Source organism: Cuculus canorus, chromosome 1 (assembly GCF_017976375.1).
Source record: "Cuculus canorus isolate bCucCan1 chromosome 1, bCucCan1.pri, whole genome shotgun sequence".
Lineage (NCBI taxonomy): Eukaryota > Metazoa > Chordata > Aves > Cuculiformes > Cuculidae > Cuculus > Cuculus canorus.
Window position 1 is genome coordinate 62,644,648 of NC_071401.1, and position 21,913 is coordinate 62,666,560.

At 41.1% G+C, this 21,913-nt stretch overlaps 1 protein-coding gene across 6 annotated transcripts in view; it reads left to right on the forward strand.

The window, feature by feature from the left end:
- The window catches only part of MCF2L (MCF.2 cell line derived transforming sequence like), a 166,216-nt gene that overhangs the window by 32,802 nt on the left and 111,501 nt on the right, over positions 1-21,913 (forward strand). Inside the window, exon 1 of one of the 6 annotated variants that reach the window (XM_054062066.1) lies at positions 3,383-3,804. The exons of 4 other annotated variants lie outside the window; for them this stretch is intronic. In XM_054062066.1, the coding sequence (XP_053918041.1) occupies positions 3,726-3,804 (79 nt within the window). In that variant the 5' untranslated portion in view covers positions 3,383-3,725. Of the gene's footprint in view, positions 1-3,382; positions 3,805-21,913 lie in introns of those variants that run through there. One more of the 6 variants, XM_009557873.2, reaches the window with a different exon arrangement.

The following is a 21,913-nucleotide window of genomic DNA, read 5'->3' on the forward strand; positions in this document are numbered from 1 at the left end:
GATGATCCAGTGGGTCCTTTCCAACCTGGCGATTCTATGAAAAATGAAAAATCTGTTGTATTTGCAGACTATCAGTGCTAGAACTGGATATCAATCCTTTTACTCTCAAATTTTAATTTACCATGAGGTGTGTGGGGCTGAAATGGCATGTTTACCTCCTGAATGTGATTGTTGTGGTGGCCTGCAGAGGTATGAGGCTTCAGGTACAAACTTAAAGAGTGCTTGCCCTGAGCTATACTGACACTGTTATTTCCAGGACTATTTAGATTCCCTAGATAGCTCATGGTAAGGTACTGGTTTGATTTTTGTTGCAAAGAGGCTCAGTTAATTCCTCTTGTTAAGAGCTGATTGTAATTAGTTTAAGATCTGTTTCTTTACTCTGACTCAAGGATATTCAGAAACCATGGGTGATATGGGTTGATTGCAGTGTCAAACCTGCAGGGATCCTAATCCCACATTCTGTGGTTAAGCATCTTGAAAATATATCCCTCTTTTCCTTCAATAGAGAAACTTCTCCTAAGCTTCACAGTGTATCATTCCAGGCAAGGCTGCTTATCTCCATGAATGGATGTGATTAAACAAGCACACAATTAATAAAAAGAACAGTTTTAGGTAAACTGACTTCTAAGTCCAGCTAACCGAAACCTTTCATTTTGATGCTCTGCCTGTGCCTTGCATGTTTCTGCATTTGTTTGAAAGCGTAGAAGTATATATAAAGTGGTGATGTTGGTATAACAGAGGTTTAACTAGCATATTAGAGGTCTCTCTTAATTTTGCACAAGTATAAATAGATTCTACATGATCCTGAAACTTGACTGACTAGTCTGATTAAATTCATCAGTACGTTAATGTCTTGCTTTCATTTGCCATTTCCCTGACAAAACACCGTGGAAAGGTGGACCTTGTGATATACGGGAGGCTTAAGCAGTTTGTGGATTCTCCAAGGGAGACGTGAACGTGTTGTTGAATTGAGGCGGGTCTCTCAACGAAAGCTGGGATTGAACTATCATCTTCTATTGCAGTAAATGCTTGTAATAGGTCCCCTGCACTTCTTGCTGCACTGGGCAACACTGTTCTATTACACGTAAACTTTGCTGTTCTGCATGGACTAAAGTGTCTCACACCTCTAATTTGCTGCAGTCAACAAGTCCCATTGACTTCCTGGCATCTAGAGTCTCTCCCTGGCCTGTCTTTGGATTGCAAAGGACACCTTTGGTGTTCTGTCCTCAGCCTTTGTTTCAAAACAAGCCTTAGCTACGCATATGCACCCCTGGGCAAGCACACATTTTCTAGTTCCTTTGCTCCTGGTTCACCACCTGGATGGCCAGAACCCGAGCTGGTATTCTGAACTGTGCTGCAAATCACTTGTTCTTTTGCACAAACACAGTCTTAAATGGCAGTGAGAAAAACTAAATATTTTTTTCCATACCAAGTTCCTGTAGGTGCTGTATTTCTATGGTAATAGTTCGTTATGCAAAAGCTTGACTGAGGACTTTTTTTTTTTCATTTCTCTTAATATAGACGTAAAGATATATGCAACTCTAATCATATATAATGCATGGGGCTGCTGTAGGCCCATCATACTTAAGAGTGGAAATAATGTGGGACTTTTTATAAATGAGTATCTAAATATGATCTCGGTGAATATTATTGACAGAGGAATCCCAGGCAGATTGATGGGTTATCTTATTTTTCTTTTTTTAGTTCATAACCCTCAATATAATAACATTATATTGTGTGGAATTATGAACAAATCATCATAGGTATCCGTATGTGTTCCTGGGAAGGACTGCTGCTTTTGCCTGCTGTATATAACATGCAGAAAAGAATCTTTGTCCTAAATAACACAGCACGGTCCTTTTAAGCATTCAGGAAAATAGTCTTTCTTTCTTTAAGCTGTAGATATCCCTTCATTTATTTTAATGGCTAAAGTATAAGAGGACATAACTAAACCCAACAGGATGATTAGAAGACTGGGAGAATTCAGCTGACCATCAACAAAAACATACCAATAATGACATTTACTGGCTATGGAGATAATCTTGAAAAAGCAAAGCCTCATTGTTTGCATTTTCAAAACAGTCTATATGAAAGCACTGAAAACCATTTAAGAGGAGCGGTTGTGCAGAGAGGCGTTGCACAGATGGCTTTCAGTCTTGTAAGGTTTTCTAGATCCCTAGACGTTGTCCAGTGGTGACATACCCTCTATTGATACCGAAAATGTCAGCGAATAAATTCTCTTAAGGCTTGCTTTGGAGTTTTAGGAAGCAATCATCCTTTATCAGGCCTGGGCAACACAAGGGAGCTATGTCCATCAATCCCGTACAGCGAGACAAGAGCTGGGACAGGATGCATCTCCCACTGACATGCATATGGATAAAGTTTCCCAGAAATCTTGTGCACATTCTATTACCTCCCAAGGTCTAATTTTAATGTTATTATGAACTTCACAACAGCCAAATCTCTTGCTAACTTGGAGCTTTGGCTGCAGCTCTGCCTGACCCTGCATCTGAGATGGGGAAAGGCTGCAGGCAGAGGTGGTTACAGGCGCAGAGCCCTCTGCTCAGCACAGATCACACTGCACACATGACGTTATCATCTCCAAAGGATGAACAGTGTCTGGAAAAACACTGCCTGAAAGAAAACACAATCTCAGAGGGACTAACTTTCAAAAAAACCACAGTTACTTCGATGAAACTTTACTTTAGCTTAAATAAAAAATATTCCACTTTTTGTAATAGTAACTACTTCTTCTACCGCTACAGCGAATGGGAGTTTCCTAGCTATTAGACTTGCTTTTCCCCGTTACCTGCTGCAGCAGTTCTTCTGCAGCTACTCCACAGGATTCGTGGGATCCACAGCTCCCGACTCTAAAACCCTTTTTGCTTTCGGAGACGGGAAATAAGACTTACGGAACCCGCTCTGGCACAGCATTTAAGCAGCCAAGCTCCTTCAGAAACACTGCTTATTTCGGTGTTTAAAGGAAATCTGAAGTCCCCAGCCTCCAGAAATGCCCATTTCCATCCGAACGTGACTTTAAACAGAGGTTATTTCGCTGTTTAAAGGAAATCTGAGCTCCCCAGCCTTCAAAAATGCCCATTTCAATCCGAACGTGACTTTAAACAGAGGTTATTTCGGCGTTTAAAGGAAACCTGAAGCCCCCAGCCCTCAGCGATGCCCACTGATCCGAGGGCGCCTTGCGGGCTGGTGGGAGCGCAGTATCCCCGGCGCTGACGGCGGGAAGGCGTTTCTCCCCCCTCCCCAGCTGCTCACCCTACGGCACCACCACCCCAGACGGTGGGCAGGAGCCTGGCGTTCACGTAAGCGTGAGGAGGGGGCTTTGCCGGTGCGGCTCAGCCCTTCCCAGCGCTCGCTGCGGGCTGGGAGAGGCTGGCGGCGCGGCGGCTCATCCCGTCCCTTCTGGCCTTTGAGGACTCCGGGCTGAGCCCACCCGCAGAGGAGAGAAGTTTTAAGCCGTCTCGCTGCCATTAACATTCCCGGCTCTGGCTTCGAGCAGCGCCTGCTTCACCCGGGCGCTGCCAGGAGGCACCGCGCTCTCCTTTGTGCCCGGGGGGCTTCGTGCGGAGCCATTGAAATGCGGAGCTGCGAAGCGCTGCTGTAGCGCTCGGCTTTGGGGGTGCCACCCCCAACCCCCCCTCCTCTCCTTTCATTCGTGGAGCAAAGGGGAGCATGTTTGCTGTGGATTCTTTTTGTTTTATCAGAGAATGAGATGCTGGCTGGAAACTGAAGAAATGGCCCTAGAAGAACTGATGCAAAGATTAAATGCGGTTTCCCAGTGCGCTGGTAGGAGGAGCTGCTGGTCTTGAATTATGTGTTGTGTGGATGCTGTTAGGGGTTTTGTAGGGTTTACAGAAAATCCTGGTAATCTGACTAGCGTTCTTTATGCATGTTCTCATTAATAAGAAAGAGGATGTTAAGAGCTCTTGTCACCAGGTTAAACTTTTGTTTATATTAGCACTAATTAACATTTTAAGTCCATAGATATTCATGAGGCAAGCTTTAGCGGGTCCTCTTGAATAGTTTTGGGCAGCTGTTAGCCCAGTCAAATGCTCTAAATGGTTCTTGAGTCCTTTATTTTTAATCTCAGACTCAGCTGCAGCTAAGAAGTGGAGGGAATGACAGATTTGTCTTGCAGAATGGGTCTAATGCAAAGCGGTGCAAAGCCCAGCTGTCTGTCAGGCACTGCAACCAGTATTTTGGGTGGGTCTCAATTGCATTTTCATGAGAATGAAGACTTGTATGCACTAGTCTCGGTAAATTTAGTTTTACGTCCGTATGGGTTAAAAATCGCAACATGTACTAAAATGGTTTTAGCGTTGTAGGAGTCTTACGGTTTCTGAGGGATTTGCTTGAAAATGTAAATTCTTATGTGTTAAAAACTGGAACTGAACAGGAGTGTACGATAAGGTGATCTGTGATTAGATCTAGGAGTGTTTTCCTGGCTGTTGTTTATGCAGAGATGTAAACATATTTCAGAATAAAATTTACCTGGAAAGAGATGTGGTTTTTGCATCCTTTGAAATTGTGTCTTTTGCCCTTTCTTCCTAGTCCATTGACAGATCTCGGAAGTTTTGGATCTTCTCATTTAGGTCAATGAGACTTCAATGAGGCTTCACAGCCTCATTTGCTGATATAGAATATTTAAGGGATTATTCATTGTAGTATCAAAACCTGGAATTTTTCTTCCCATTTCTCTGGTCCTCTGTTTCCTAAAGGTGACTTTTTCAGCTTTTTCAATTTCCATGCGTTACAAGGAGATAATTAGCAAGATGGCTGGTGCTGTCATGTAGTCTGATGAACAGATAGATTAAATGACAAATGTGGAATGGACAGATTAGCTGCATCTGTTTTCTTGAAATTGGGAAGTAGGTAATTTGCCTTCTTAATAACATTTCAGGGGGGAGCGAGACTTAATCTGATGAGAACAAGGATTAAATTACAAGTAAATGACACCATGCACACTATTTTCTCCTTCCTTGTTTTTCCTATGCACTTTCCCCCTGATTCATCTTCTTATTTTCAAAACATTTCTTTATTAAATGCTTGGTCACTTGTTTTATTGCCTGTTTTGATTTTCTGCGTGTTTAAGATGAAAGCTTGCCTGATCTTTGTTAGGGCATGCTGTCTTTTGCAGTTTTTTAGTAATTCGGACAATTTTTCCACTCCCTTAAAATTGTTACTGTAGTTTCTCTGAGGTAAGATAAATTTTAACTAGAATTGTTTGGGAAGGTGGGAGCCTTTTTCTTGCTGAATTGAAGTCACAGCCACCAGAGTGTCAGAAAGCCACTGATTTGCCTGTGATGCCGCCTGTCTCTCAGCTGTGCAGATGTAGGTACACAGTGACCTTCATGTAAACCACCAGAGGTTTCATGTAAACCTCTGCGTGCTGTTTTCACGCTTGCCCGCAGGCTCTGACTGTGTACTGATATTTAGCTTCTTAAACTTCCATATTCTTCTGAAAAAGCAGCTGTTATTTTACTGCCAGTTTCATATTCTTGGGGTTTAGCTGGTCCCTACCCTCCCCCTTCTCTTTCTGCCTCTCTGTAATCCCTGTGTGGGATTATACAGCAAAAGGCACCTATTTTCTACAGTTAGCAGTTGTATTTGTAGGTGACATATTCTATTTTCCTTTTTCCTTTCACATTGCTTTGACCATTCTGTGTTGCCCATTCTTGTGCTATATACTCTGTCCTTGGGTCAAATTATCTGCTGTCTGGCTTCACAGCTGTCTTTCTGTTGACTCAGAAATGTTTTGTAAGCAGAGATTTCTTTAACAACTCAAGATGATAGGCAGGATTTTTCCAAGTCCATTTTTCAATATCTCCCTGCTCAGGAGTAATTGAAATGCAGAGCTTCTCCTGGCTGTCCCATAGTGCAGCTATCCATTTTTAGGCATCAAGGGATCTTCTCCTTTGTAGGAAAAACCTATTCCTCTTCCTTCACGTATTTTTTTTAAAGGATACCTCAGACAGCCTGAGTTTCATCCCAGGTAGTTTTAAGCATCTAAGTCAGAAGAGGAATTCCCCTAAAATCCATGTATGCTGAATGGAAAGAAGGTGATCTATTCAGAAGGGAAGCCTTTCCACCTTCTGAGGTGCACTTGTCCTTCCCATGATGGGAGGAAGCCTGGAGCAGCTCACCTCCTAAGCTAGCACCTCCCCAATGCCTAAAGTTAGGCATGGTAAATCTGAATTGCAGCCCATAATATTTTGCTGTTTTCTCTCAACAGCCTTTCCATTTCCGGCTGCCCTCTTGCTAACAAGTCCCCTGTGTTAGCCTTTCTGGGCTGCTAGCCGCGCACAGACACACCAGCACTTTCCTTGGTGATTCTTCTGCTCCCTATGCTCAGTCTAAATTCAGATTTACTCATACTTCCCGTCCACATGGTAAATTACTGACCTTTCTTTCCTTACTCAATCAGCGTGTGGCCCTCTCACAGGATCACTCGAGTGCTTTCCTCTGCTACGTTTTATGATTTTGGATGGCTTTCTCTAGCAAAGCTTTGATTATTTCTCATCTTGCTCACCTTTGCTTTATCCTCTGAAACCTCACAGATACATTAGCATCTTCTGCTTCTGACCATAGTTAACTGTAAGGTCATAAAGGTCATGGTCTTTAGTGTAACAGTATCATCTTCTTCATATTCCTTCTCTGACTCTTGCTTCACAGTTCAAATTAAACTCTCTTCAAACAGCTAATAAAGGTACTTCTGTAGCATCTTCCTCTGTTTTTCCGCCCATGTTTGCTTCTCATTTCTCCTGGACACTTCCCTTCTATCAAACAGCATTCTGGACTTGGATGACCATGCTATTGCTTTCCCTGTTTTCATGTAAATCCTTAAAACAAGGCAGAAGTGATTTAAAGAAATTCTCTATTTCTACCTATTTTCTATTAGAATTGTAGGCTTTTTTTTTCTAGGAAAACTGTGAAATTATTTTTTATATTGAAAAACAAAGAAAAATCCTGTGTTTGTCCCTGTGTATTTCTTTGGATAGTTGCATCATTTCTGTTCATTTGGCTGTAGTTTTTGATGTTCTTCATCCTTTTCAGTTCTTTTGCTGTGCTAAAATTAGAACCTCTTCTACAAATTGCTGTTTCTAGGCAGAACTTCCCCCCTCCATGGAACAGTACCTCAGAGGCTGAAGGCTCAGGTTGTAAACAGTTCTGGACTGGAACCTCATGTATTGTCCATATGATTGTCTGCCATGGGTTTTCTGCTTAGGACTGCATTTGCTCTGACTGATACTGAGTGGGTGTTTAGGAACCAGCTCTTTCTGTCGGTCACTGCTGACCTTTGCATCGGCATGGAGCTTGGAAGCCTTGCAGTGATGGTGTTGTCCGATTCAGGCAAACAGACAGTACAAATTTGACGTTCCCAGCCTTAAGCCTGTAGTAGCCCCACTAATGTTTTGTTTCCACGTTGGAAAGGTGCCACTACTACAGCTACCATCTGTCTCCTTTCCTCAGACTGTATTTTAGCACTCTGCAAAAAGAAGAAACATCTGCAAATCGAAGATGATTTGTGTATGTAGTTCCTTAGTAAATATGTGTGTATTGTCTGTATTTTAAGTGCAGGTACCATCCTTTAGCCATTGCAGCTTCAGCCACTTTCCAGTAACTCTGGATTTTCTGTCATATTTGCAACGGGAGCCAAAACTTTACACTTCATTTCACTGGCTTTGTCATCTTGACAGGCAAGCTTTTGAAGGCTGGCTCACCTGTCTTGACAAATTAGGAACAGATGTATACGAGTCCTTTCCTCCTACCACCTCCAAGTGCCCGGTATCGCTGGAAGGAGTTGGATTACTGCAAGGAGCATTGGAGACGCCCTCAGGCACACCGAATGGACATCATAAAGTTGTGGGCAGCTGGAAGGACCTGTTCTGGGTGTCTTCCCTATCCCTACTCTTTTGTGAGTTGTCTGCTCACTCTTACCCTTGTAGCATCTGTCCTCAATTCACTTGATTTTCCAGTCTGGGAACCCCAAAAAAACTTCTGTTATGTAGCAGAGTGCTCTGTGGGCACGTGTGAATTTGGCAACCGAGCAGGCAGGCAGGACTGAGAGTGAAATTACTATTTGGCAACTTTATCAGCTTTCTGTGTAGCTTGTGAAGTCCAAGAGATCCATTGAGAATTCTGAAATCATCAGGTCATTGGCGCATCCACTACACCCAGGTGGCATTTAATAGTGGGGAGGGGATGCCTGTGCCTGGTATTAACTTGCTTTATTTCAGCCTTCCTGCTTCCCTGCTGAGCTTAACCACAGAAGATACCCCTGATTTACCAGGCCAGAGGGTGGAGAGCAGGCATGCTCTTCCTGACATTAAATTTTCAAATTTCAAGAATAAGGGTGGGAGCTGCGGTTGAACAGACACAATTAAGCAGTTAGGAGTGGGTTGCTCGTGTTTTCCGTGAGCGTGTATTCTTATGACTCCTGTGTGCACCCTACATGGCATCCTTTTCTTAGTATTTTCTAGCCTGTATCAGAATCTTTATTTTACTAATGAAACAGTAGATTTAGTGAAACTGGTGGTAGTAAGGTTCAGAGTTGGCAGCAGTCTTGTTCTTATTAAAGTGAGTTGCCTTTTTTGGTAATCTGAGGAAAAATATTTTGATCAACTTTAAGGTTGATTAAAATTTATTTTAACCAAACTATTGTTGCTTAAAAACTGTATCTCAAAACATTTCAGCTCAGTGGGGTTTTTTCTTTGCAATGAAAAAGAAAAAAAAGCAAATACCCACTTGACTCTGTATCCATATACACTCTTTGTGGGACTGTCAACAATAGTGACCTCTCTATTGTATCATCTAACCCAGTCTTTCGCTGATTTTAAGTGCAGTTGCACAACTACAGTAGGAAAATTGCAATCTGTGTGGGTATCTTTCAACAGACAAACAGGAGATAGAGGCAAAATAGGCATTAAATAGTAAATGATGGCATATTTATAATGGCTTTTCAGAGAATTGCAGGGTACATAATTGTCAGTCCCTGCTTCAGTCTATGGACTTAGGGTGTGTATATATATATATATGTTTAATGCTTGCAGAGCTAGGAAAGCCCTGCCTGGACTTAAGTGCTTAGTAATATTAAAGAAAGAAAAAACTGTTACTTTGATGCTTTTTTATTATCATAGTGACTCAGAATACTGGCTTGGCAAGAGTGCCTGGCATCGCTGCTTGCCACACTTACAACATCAGAGAGCCAAGTAGCAAGATTACCTCCTGCATATCAAGTGACAGAGAACTTCTGCAGAAAAGAAACAGCGTGGTTTGGGGACAGGGATGTGATATGTAACAAAGGCTGCCTTGTCTTCAAGGTGCTTGCTCTAAGCTGATGTGTCAAGCAAAGCCACGGAGCCAGAGGCTTTTGGGTTGCTCACCTTTGCCTTTAATGAAGCAGATCAAGTGAGCTACGGAAGAGGCATGTGATTTTGTTGTTTCTCAGTGAGCCAAACCATTTCTTAATGTTTTCCGTATCCGAAACAGTGCATTTCAGCTGCAGGTTTGATCCTGCTGTTTTACAATATCTGGCAAAACTGCTTTCATTTTATTCCATTGTTTCTTTTGTCCTGTCATTAAATATCAGAAAGATATACTTCTATTTCATACAGAAAGAACATGATCTTGGGTACTTTTATAAGGATTAATCACTTGTAGGTTTCTTGAGGTAAGCCTGCAATACTGTGTTAGATATTTTGACTTCACTTTACCTTCTCCACTTATCCATGTAGCTGCATAACTTGAGCATGAGCCACCAGGCTCGCCGCATGTAGGAATGTAGGTATTGTGGTTGAGGCAAACTGTTTGGTAGTCCAGCATTTAACATTCCCTTTAATACCATTGTGGGTACAGCCAACTCTGGTTTTGTGGAACAGTGAGCATAAGCATATGGTCCTGGACATAGGTAGAGACAGGATTGTCATCTTGGAGACTGACTTACTGCACAGTTTGTGTAGTTTCAGAGAATAGATCTCCTCACTTACACCAGTTTTGGATATTAGGTATATCTTTAGTCTGTCCCTGCTGGTCTTTTTGTCGCTTTTGAGATTTTGTGCTAATGCTTTGAGTTTCTTGATGACTGGTGGAAAGTGCTATTTGGGTCATGGGGTACCAGGAGCATGGAACTGGCTGTTAGACTTCCTGCATGGTTCCCTGGCACAGTAGGAGTCAGGCACGATGAACTCCATGCTGTGGTGGAGAGATGTGTAAACTTGGTCGCACAAAAAGTGGAAGTGATTGTGAGTAAGCTGAAATAAAGAAGCCTGGTGATATCCATCCCAAAACATTTCTGTCTTCATGTGAAAGGTGTTTGAGCTTGGGAGGAGCTGGTGTGATGGGGCTTTAGGCAGTTGAATTCCTTGAGGACACAGGGGAAGAACCGATGCAGAGCCTGCCAGAACCTGCTGCTCAATCATGGCAAGCTGATAAGGCACAGTGCGGCATGGTACTGTCTGGGTTTGAGGACGTGGGTGTGTAATGCTGCTTAGTGGCAGTCTGACTTCAAACTGATAATCTGGGAAAGCACGTGTTTGGTGAGCTGAGATTTGTGCTACTGTATGGTAGATAGGCTTTTGCTTTCTACCTGTGCTGTTACTTCAGGGGTGCAAGCACTGTTCCCCTTAATACGCTGGAGGCATTTGTGCCAGTCTTACTAAAAGTCTTTCTGTCTTAAACACTTTGTGTAGCAGGCAGAAAATTTGCACCGAGAAGTGACTGTTCTAGTTCTTTTATAGTCTCAATTCTTGTTGAGCCAGAAATGTATCTTCCTTTTTCAACTCTGGCGTATAGCCTGATGCATTTAAAGGGAAGGTGGCTTTGCATATTAAACAATAGGATAACTGATATAGTCAGAAAATAATGAGAATACACGTAACTGATTTTAAAAATGACTTTTCAGATTACAGCCTTTCTTGTTAAAAATATCAAATGATAAATTACAGACTTTCTGTGAATAGTTCTGTGTCTGGCTTCTTGGCTGGGCAAAGTGCTTCACTTTGGTCAATATTTTGTCCTGGATTGTCACTCATGTTACCCTGCATTTCTTACCTGATTGGTTGAGGTTAGCTCGTGTCACATGTCTGTGCTTTAAAAGCAGCCTTGGAGACCCAGCCTCGCATCAGCTTTTTGCCCATGGAGTACACTAGAAGAACGAGGATGTTGCATGACTCATTTGTTTGCTCTTTCCATGTTTACCTTGCATGCGTTACTACAGTTATGATGCTTTGTGAAGCAACTGCCGGGGAAAGGCCCTGCCAAACTTTAATGTTCCCTACAGCTCGTCATCCTGCTGCCACTGAGTATCTGTAATTGAATTGGTTATTCCCTATTTCCATTATTTCAGCAGTTTCAATTTTCAGATTTGCTGCAGTGAAGAATGAGACATTTGATGAATTCATGTGGAGAGATAGAAATCTAAGAGTGGGTTTGTCCAGTTCCCTGCCTGCTTCTGAGAAGTACCTGAACTCTCAGGCAGTGCCTGCTGTGCAGCAGGGCAAAATTAACTTTCTTATCCCTTCTTGCTGCCATACGCTGTGCGGTCCTCTCTCCAAACCCCAGGTAATTCTTCTGCTGGGTTTTGCGTTCAGCTCCCAGCTGAGTCTGTAACTTGGTTGTTACTACCTAGTGGATTTAACAAAGGCAGCTTGATGCTTTCTTTACTTAGCATTTCACTTTTCTGACACATTTTACTCAAACATTCAGCATATTTGTAACAGCAAAGTACACTTAAGTAAAATGGTCTGTTCTTGTAAAACTATTTCAGAACACAATAAAAGCTCCCACACAAACATATAGTGAAACAAAGAGGAGAAAAAAACATGTTTGTTTTCAAGGGAGAGGTTTTCCCAGCTTACTTTGAGGACTATTGACGGTGGAAGAAGAGAAGAGAAAGTGAAAGATGGGGTAAGGAAGCAACAGAGGTGGTTTTGGTTGCGCAGCTTGGATGAGAATAGAAAGCTGGCAGAAATGAGGGGGTATAAGAACATTTTCTGAATTTTTTGCTCATAGATAGTCACTTAGTAGGACATGAAGCTGAGGCCCCCATTGCACAGTGTCTGAAACACAATAGCTTTATGCTTAATAGTTGTGATGGAATATGACCTACATACACAGAATCACAAGAGTGCTGAAAATTCATTATAATTACTTAATTCATGCTTGAATAGATGCCTGGCTCTCATTAAGAGATGGCTCCAGTCTGCTCAGGACTCAGACATTTGTTGTGATCCTGGCACAGCTGGTTTTGTTGAGGACAGCGACAGTCCAAAATCCCTTTTCTGGATTCTGTGCAAAGGCAGGAGAGGCTGGAAGTTACCCATGGGATGTACTTTTAAGTTCTGATGCTAGAGGGTTTTTTGAAGGTAAAGAGATGCAAAGAGCATCTGAGCACATTGGAGAGAGCAAAGAGGAATCCCTTGGTGTTATTGGCAGTGTTCGAAATGGCATCGGCAGCTTACAGGAAAAAATAGTTTTTTCCACATTGGACAAATCACTCCTGAAGTAATTTATGAAGTAAAGGTAAGAAAAAAATCTGAAGCAATACATAGCATTCCCAGGTTTCTTAATTTCTTTGTGCTGAGCCTCTTCAGTGTCTCTTACTCCTGGCTCATGCTGTACTTGCCTTTCAAGGACATTGCAAACTGCTTCTGACTTCTGTGCCATCATTGTTTCACAGTCAATTCCTTTGAATAGAGTATACCTGAATTGTGTTTGGAGCACACAGCCCAGAGCAGGAGAGGAATATTAACAGAAACAGATTCTCTCTGTTGTTGTATGAAGACAGAAGATTAATTATTTCGGTGTGGCAGGTGGAGGCGTTTCTCAAAGCGATTGTTTACATTTCTTAAGATCCAACAGGGAATTAAAAAGGTCTGGTAAAAGCTGGATGGCACAGAGGGCTGCCATACATTTATTATTAGGAGAGTGAAGGTATGCATTAAATACTATGTTGTTAATTTTCCACATATGTAATTTAAAGTAGTACTAACAGTTTCCATCAAACCTTCAGAAAACTGGGAACAAACATTTCGACCTCCAGCCATCTGCCTTTTAAAACACAGGAACAGAACAATTCCTCGTGAGTTTTATTTGACATTAATTTTCCACACCACCTCACCTTCCAGTGGTTCTTTTAGTGTAATGGTCTAGGACTGAAGTCAGTGAAGACTCTGCCTGACATTTATACAGTGCTGCAAGGAACTCTCATTTGAGCTGGCGAGAACAGACAGGATTTAAAGTTTTATCCGCTAAGGAGGGCAAGAGTTTAGAGAGATCCAAGAGTGATTTGAAAGGAAAGGTATTTGAGATAGTCCCAATGTGTGATTGCCAGGGCAGGAAGGGATCTGGGCGTTGCCGTTTGGCTCTCACATTGTGGAGAAGCCCCTCCTGTTCCCCCACATTCCCTCAGGAGTTCCTCTCCCATCCTTTCCCATCAAGTAGCTCCTGACTTTTTGCACGTGGGCATTGCCTGAGCTGCAGTGTCACTGGTGGCTCTTTGGTGTGTGTCCTGCCTGAGAAGAAAAGCAGTAGTGTATGAGAGAGAGGAGCCTTCCTGGTTGCTCATTATCATCACTGCCCTGGATCGGCAGCCTTGTTGGTCTGACAACCAGTTTGATGGTTTCTGTGACATGTGAAGCATGTGATGTATGGCCGGTATAGTGAGTTAGCCCTATGACATTAAATAGGAGCAAATTCAGTATGTAATATTCAAGTTTAAAGGTACACATGGAAGAAAAGGAAGCAAGACAACTTGTACACTCATTCTCCGCTATTTCCTAACTCTTCTTCCTGCTCCAGGCAGCAGATCAGCTGTGGAGTAGTGATGGGGACTATTTTTGTTCATTAGCCTCCGTGGGCCTCAAAAGACTTGCGTATCTGTCAAGAAGAGGAAGGTTCACAGGTTTTGCTCAGTCCCTGCTATGTGTGTGCTGTTGTCCTGTGCAGGGAGCTTGGGCTATGCTGAGTGCTGTGCTGGGAGTCTGCAGAGCCTCCCTCACCACAGATCCTGCCCTACCCCTGCCCGGGTCTGCATGGGCTGCCCTGGCCACCGGGGATCCTTTGTTCCTTGAACGTGGGCTGCTCCACAGCCAGCTGCACTGACTGCAGTTTACTGGAGTTGTGAACTACTCAGGAAGAAGTTATTAAAAGTATCAAATTTATTTTCATAGCATCGTTAATACCAGAGATCTCAAGCTTTGAAAATTACCATTGCATTCTTGAAATACATAGGGGAATAAAAGCTTGGATTGAACTAATTATGCCTTTAGAAAGGAATTTTTTGAGGGTTAAAGCCTGATTTTTGAAGTATGTTGCTAATCATAGAATCATTAAGGTTAGAGAAGACCTCTTAAGATCAAGTCCAACCATCAGCCCGACACTACCATGCTTACTAAACCATGTCCTAGAGTGCCATGTCTACAAGTTTTTTGAACACCTCCAGGGATGGTGACTCCACCACTTCCCTGGGCAGCCTGTTCCACTGCTTCACCACACTTTCGGTGAAGTTTTTCCTAATATCCAGTCTTAACCTCCCCTGATGCAACTTGAGGCCATTTCCTCTTGTCCTATGACACATATAGCAATGAACTAGTAAGTTATTAATCTATGAATAAATGAAAGTGTGTTTGTTTTAAAGGTTGGTCATCTGCTCTGCTCTATTTTTGTAACTGAGTATTGAGCCGTGCAGCCTGCCAAGCCCTTTGCTGATGAGCTATACTGCACTTGACAGCTCTCTGCCTCGAGTAACTAGTTATCTGTATTAGACACAGCAAAAAAGGAAACGTCAGATAAGTGTGGTGGAATTGATGAGGAAGGAACATTCCTAGCAAGAAATAAGGTCAAGCGCATCACTGCACAGTACCTTCAGTAGGCTTCAAGCAGTTTTTCTGGCTGTGTGCACTCTTTTTTGGGGAGAATAAGAGGAGTTGTGCCCCAGAGTTATCTCTTGTCACGTTTCGTCTTTCACTTGCAGAGGTGGAAGTCCTACTGGGGTTCCTCCCAGCTCATTCACCTGGATTTCCTTTCCTATGGATGGGGTGGGATTGGGAGTGAGCAGGTTGAGGGAGGGCTTGGTGTTTGCACGTCTCCTCCCCTGATAAAGTCAGAGCATGGCTAGGGTGGCAACAGAGTCACCCTCTTGTTGTCTTATCTGGAGGTGGCTGTGACGCCTGTTTGATGATGGCTGAAGCCTGGATGTCTGGGGCTGTTAACCTGGTCTTGTTCTTTACCTCAGTTGCTTCTGTCAGTAAACAACTGAAGTTATGTTGTGAACATTAAGATATGAAATAGTGGTTTTGCTCCAGTTTTCGTCTTTATAACATTTTTTTCTTTTTTTTTTCTTTTTTTTTTTTTAGAATTTCATTGGATATAAAGTATCACATTTCACAATGCTTTATGCAGAATTGTGGTTCACTACAGTGGAAAGTTAACAGCTGGTTAGCTTGTTAGGTTCTGACAGATGTTAAATGATCAGTCATCAAAACTGCAGTTTTCCCAAACAAAAGTTTCTAATGTCAAGCAGTAGTTTGGCTGAGAGTAATGAACCACATTTTTGCCACCAAATAAATTAGAGCAGTTAAAATTTTTGAAACTTTTTGAAAACAGTTGGTCTCAAACCACTTTGCAAGCACATCTTTTGCTCTCAGTATGTGGATTAGCAAGTTTTCCTTATTAGAGCTTTAGCTGTGTTTGTAATGAGAAGGCAGCTTTCTGCTAAAGCTGTCAGCAAAAGGAAGAAAACAAATTTCAGTAATGTTTTTTCAAATTGGAGTTGTTTGTAATATGTTTTATTACTAAAAGCAAAATTTCAGCTGCTGAGAAGTGTTCATTAGAAAAAAAACCCTTTTTTTTTGGTCAAAAATAATTCTGTGTAGAAAAGAAATTCTATTAAAAACAAAGTTACTGGAAATTTATGATTAGCAGTATTTAGCAAAACAGTATTTTTGAAGCGGAGGAGACTTTAATATTCTTGTGACTGCAAATATATTGCTTATTTTATATCTAGACGCCATATCAGAATAATATAATCCTGTGAAAAAGATTATCTTTTCTTTCACTGCAAAGATAATGTGAAGTATGTGAGGATAACCAAATGTTTAACTAAAATTGTTCTTTCTTTCATTTCTAAATCAGGTTAGAGACATTAGACTTTGCTGGAAAAATAAATAAATTGTGGTTCTTTCTAATATTAGGCTATTAGCCTAGTAAGTTATGGAAAGGACATGATTTTCTGTTTTGTAAAACTGTCATAGGATGCATGACCGAAAAGCAAACTATAGCATACTTAAGGAGGTAATGATGCTACTTGCATGTGGAAATAATTGCCTACCACTGTCCAATTCAAAAGTTGTTCAGTTGAGAAGGGCATCCTCAGTGAAGAATCAGCTCCATTTTGTAGTTAGAGACTATGAATTCTTTTTAGCCTGTCCTTACATAATTTGTACTTGCTTTAGCTGGCTATCAGTTGCTTCAGCAAGAACAATTAATCATTTAAATTCAACTTTTTACTTAAGAAAATTATATCAGAATTTGGTATACCTTTTCATGAGCAGGAGTGTAGTATCACTTTGTATTTGATTATGAATATTGGAAAATTGGAAAATTATGGTCTCATTTGGCTTTGTGCAGATGAAGTCTGTTCTTCTGGAAGTCTTGCCCTTATGACCTGATTGCATTTATTATGAAATACCTTCCCAGCCTACCTCTAGATAGCACGACAGAGGTGCGGAAGGAGCTCAGTGCCAAAGTACTAGTAAATACTCTCACTGGTTGCACTGTAGAGAAAAGACGCTTCCATAAGCACATGGTTTCTTACTTCCATTTAGTTCAGGAATTCAGATACCAAGATAGAGAAAATTATTTTGTATGGTATTTTACTACAGGCACATATTCACATAGGCCAATTTTAGCCTAGTGAGGATGATCTGAGCTGCCTTCTACAGTGAGTTGAAAGTGACAGTGTTCTCTGAACACCCATCAGTGCAGAACTCAACTCTGAACTGTGTCTGGAAGAGGCTGCTCTGTCTCCATCCTGGGAGCCATCCGTGGATATTAAATCACCCTTGGCTAAAGTTAAAATGATTTTTTAGGCCACGTTGCCATCTGATGAAACTAAGGTGCCAAGGAGTTGGTCCTACTTTTTTTTTCTCCCTTGGGTTTGGCTTCCCATGCATCAAGCAACAGACAGGTACCTGGCAATTGTCTGAACCATTGAACTGATTCAGCTTGTTGATTCAACAGATGATTCGGTTTATTTTTGTTGAGAGGAAAGAATTGTTCCTACTGTAGGCTGCTCTGCCTCACCCCATGGTCATCTGAGCTGGTACTTGGCCAGCAGTGGGAACAGATGGCTGTGGCACTGGAGGAACAGGAGTAGGTTAGGATTGTCCCTTCATTGCTGCCCTGCAGTTAATCCAGAGGAGAAACAGTGAAACTCCTGGTCTTTGTAACCATCTGCCATAATCTATTTCCTGGGTTACTGAGTCAAGTACAGTCATCTCTTTAGAAGTCTACTTGTCTTGATTAACCTTGAATCTGAAATGGGTATATTTGAGGTAAAACATTGTGGCTGTTGATTTGTTGTCTGGCAAAGTAGAGAGATGCTTCTTGATGTGTTTGTTACAGTACTGTGGGTGCTTGATTTCTGCAGAGATCTGCATGGATCCACTGCCTATTAATCACAGTTTTTATACTGAGATTTTTGACTTGTTGATGCATGCCTCTGTCAGGGTTCAAGTAAATTAATTTTGAGCTCACCGATTATCTTGGGGTTCATTTCAGTGCATGTAGTATCAGGCTCTTCTGTGTTGCATGAATTAGAAAAATGACATTTCTGCTCCTTCTCTTCCCTGCCTGTAACTGAAGACAGTTGCACTTTAAGTTGTGATACCCTTACACAGTTTGTTTTTACAGAAAATGTAATTTCACTGCAGTAAAAGGTAGCAATAATTATATTTTATATTGCTGTACTTATCCAAACTCTTTTGCAGAATTCTTCACACCTCTTAAACAAATACATGATGCCTCAAGCAATATTTTTCAGCAGGCTTTGAAGATGAAAAATTTATAGTAAAAAATTACAGGGAAATTCAGATTTCTAGTACGTATAAACCCATACTAGAATTTCTTCAAGTACCAGATTTTTAAGTCACAGTTGAGTAAATAGAGTGCAGCGCAACCAGTGATTGACTTAGACTCTGTGTTTCCCTTTCCATCTTGACCTTGTACTGTATCTGAGAAACTTGTAATAGGATGGTGATCTGGAAAGTCACAAGGCTGAGAGCTGAATGTACAGATTGTGTCTAAAAGTGTTACTCGTAATTTGACATTTTGTTGTTACTTTAGTGAGCCAGTAAGCTGCTCCTCCTTTCTGGTTCAGTGAATATTATCAGTTGAAATTTAGTTTTTCCACAGCTGAGTACAAAATTAAATGGGAGAAAAGAATCTGTTGCTTAAACTAAAGTAGAGACAAAGTTTATTTTATATTAATAACATCTTTTAAGTATCTGTAAGTGATCAACCATAACAATAAGAAGAACTAGAAGTAATTGATTTTTTTTTCTGAGACATCTTTTTTGCTTTCTTTCCAAGCCATCTGTTGAGAGCTACAAATATTGTTAATGTTTGCCATTTATCCTGTTCTGACCAAGAAAAGGCCAATTACATGGCAGGTGCACACTGTTTTGCTAGCCCTGCTACGAAACACTTATGTGTTTCTTTTTTCTGTGTAGAAGTCTATACTCATAATAAGCTTATCTTGCAGTGTTAAACTATTTATCTTAAACATCTGAGAAAATTTATTGGTCATTAACTTTTATTATTTATTTGTAATATTTGCAAAGTTAATGTGAAATAAAGAATCATAGAATCATAGCATGGTTTGGGTTGGAAGGGACCTTGAACATCATCTGGTTTCAACGCCCCTGCCGTGATCAGGGACAACTTCGATGGACCAAGTTGCTGAAGGCTTCATCCAACCTGGCCTTGAACACCTCCGGGAATGTAGCATCCATGACTTCTCTGGACAACCTGTTCCAATGCCTCACCACCCTCACAGGAAAAAAATTTCTTCCTAATATCTAACTTAAATCTCCCCTCTTTTAGCTTAAAACCGTTACCCTTCATCCTGTTGCTGCACTCCCTGATGAAGAGCCCCTCCCCATCTTTCCTGTAGGCCTCCTTTATGTTCTAGAAGGCTGCTACAAGTCTCCCCATAGCCTTCTCTTCTCCAGGTGAACATATACCTTCATACTTCCTACACAGTGTATTCTATCAGTTCCTGTTGTGTTGCAGTTTGATGAAGAGAGATTCAAGCTCTCAAGTTTCTTCTCTCAGTTGGAAAAGTGCCTTAAATCATGGATTTGAAGCATAAGATACACTCTGGAAAGCAAACAAGATACATTTGGGTTTGTCCATCTGCCAAATGTTTGCTCCTCCAGGACCCTATATTTTTGCTCTGTAGGCCACTAATTGTTGTCTGTAAGATCATGTATGAGTAGGTGACTCGCCAAGGTGTTGTGTTTTACCACACTTGATTAAAATTTGTATTCCTGAACAATCAATACTGGTAATGTCAAAATAAGCTGTAATTAGATTGCTTCTTATCATGATGTCTTGCTAGTACATGTGCGCTGCTCTCTGTCCCCTTGTATCTCCTCTTCTCTACTTGTGTGGTCGGGCACATTTCTTCGTGGACACAACATGAACATAATGATGCCAATTTTTGCTTGTCTGTTTTCTTTAACTCACTACAGTAAAACAACTACTCCAAATAAAGCATCAATCAGCCATACACTGAACCATACCTTCTGGGTATGGTGGAGCTTATATTAGGTGCTCAGAGGGGTTTCTGCTGAACTTAAAATCAATGGCAGATCACAACAGTTTCCCAAAACCAGAAAGTAGGAGGATGCTAATACATTGTGTATAAGATATGACTACTTGTCAGGATATAGAGGAAGTGCGTCCCGAATCTTCACTGCTGTAAAAGATTGCATCACCCAGTGCCTAACAATAAGGACTACTTTCCAAGGTCTTTTGTTAGAGGGGCCCCCTTCCAAAAAGAAAGCAGATCTTGTTCAGCCAATCCTTTAATGACTATGTCTGTCTGTGTGCATTTGGGGGAAGGAGGGGTCAAATAGCCAGATGAATTTTAACAGAAGGTCTTTGTGTAAAATATGTGAACATTAAGAAAGAAATATCTTTTAAATCAGTTTGCAAGAAAAATGTGAAGTTACAGGGTAAAAAAAAGAGTATAGCAGTATTTTGTTCTGCACTATGGTTACTTTGTGGTATTTCCATTTTTCAAACCTGGTTAAGTTTTATTTGAAAGTTTGTTCAGCTGCATGTGTAAGACAGCAAGTACATATAGAAAGGCTGAATTATGTGGAATTCTGTTTGCTTTACTTGTCTTCGTCATGTGTAGAGGTTATTTGGAGTTGTAAGGTATAAAAATTAAACAGTTTAATATTATTTTGTAGTTCTTTATTTCTCAAGCACCAAAGTAAGATGACATAATCCCTCATTTAAGCAAACTGAATAGAGGTGGTAATTGGAAACTTCAGGATTTAGGATCTGTTCATTGCCCTATTGCACTATCCACTATCAACAAATTCATTTATAATGTATTCTCCTAGCCTATGATAAGCTAATTAGCTGCCAGCACTTGAAAGTTCTGCACACTTGTGGTTTATTCTATTTCATCCTGCTAAAACATGAACCAGGGCTTTAATTGCCTTTCATGAAGATTTCTGCCAATAGGGAAATGGAGCCTCATTCCTTCCTTGGCAGCCAGAAACTGCGTACTCTGGTAGCACTTAAGTTTGTACAGACTTTAAATCTACCTTAAATGCATTTGGTTTAGTTCTTTTTAATGTCTAAGAGAAGCAACACAGACTTGAAGACCACTTTTCAGTCTTTGACAAAGGAGTTTGGCTGTCGTGCCACCAGATTTTCTGTACTTGCTAGCAACTGTTAGTATATAATGCTACACCATTTATCTGCCTGCATGTGCGTACAAGTTGTAAATAATTTAATATTTTACTTTACCACTTGGCCTCTTCACATAACTCTAAAATGAGAGAGATAAAATTCTGCTAAATTATTAATTCACTGGGAAATTGAAACAACTGATACAAGTTAAGCACTGAAAACGGTTCCCTTTTTCTCTGTGGGAATCAAAGCAGTGAGCGCAGCTGGATAATTGCAAGGGAGCTAAATGGGCAAGGTGATCATAGAATAATTTAGATTGGAAAGGGCTTCTTCAGAATCATCTCACCCAACAACTTGCTGAAAGCCAGTATGCTTATTATAGAAATGCTCAGTTGAGTTCCAGAACAGAGACGTTCCAGGAGTCAGTCCCCCGTGTCCTTGGGTACATGGGCAGGGTACGTAAGACCTGTTGCCTGGCTGGCTGGTAGCATTTGCTGGCAGTGTGCAATGTTAAAAGGTGTCTCACTGGTTAAAATCTTTCCAGCAAAGCACACAAACGCCATTGTGGCAGAGCTTATTTCTTGAGCAAAAAATATTCTGCTCGCTCCTAATGTAACTTTAGTAGATAAAAACACAGTGACTTTATGAAGGCTTCTAGATCTTACTACTTAAAACAATCTGGTTTTGTCGATTTTCATGATAGCCGGTTGTTTCTTTTAGTTATTTGCTGGTTTTTTGTTTTGTTTTGCCATATCCATATACTTATACATTATAGTAGTTTTACCAGGTTGATTTTAAATGCTTGAAGATAATGAAATGGTTATATATAGGGAAATATTGTAAGATATTATTAGTATTCAGGACAGCAGCAAAGTTCAGGCATGTAGCTGCAAAGCGGAGTGCTCTACCACTACAGTTTGATGCAGGAAAGCTTGCATGGTCTAAGTCATGGTTTAATAAAGAGCGA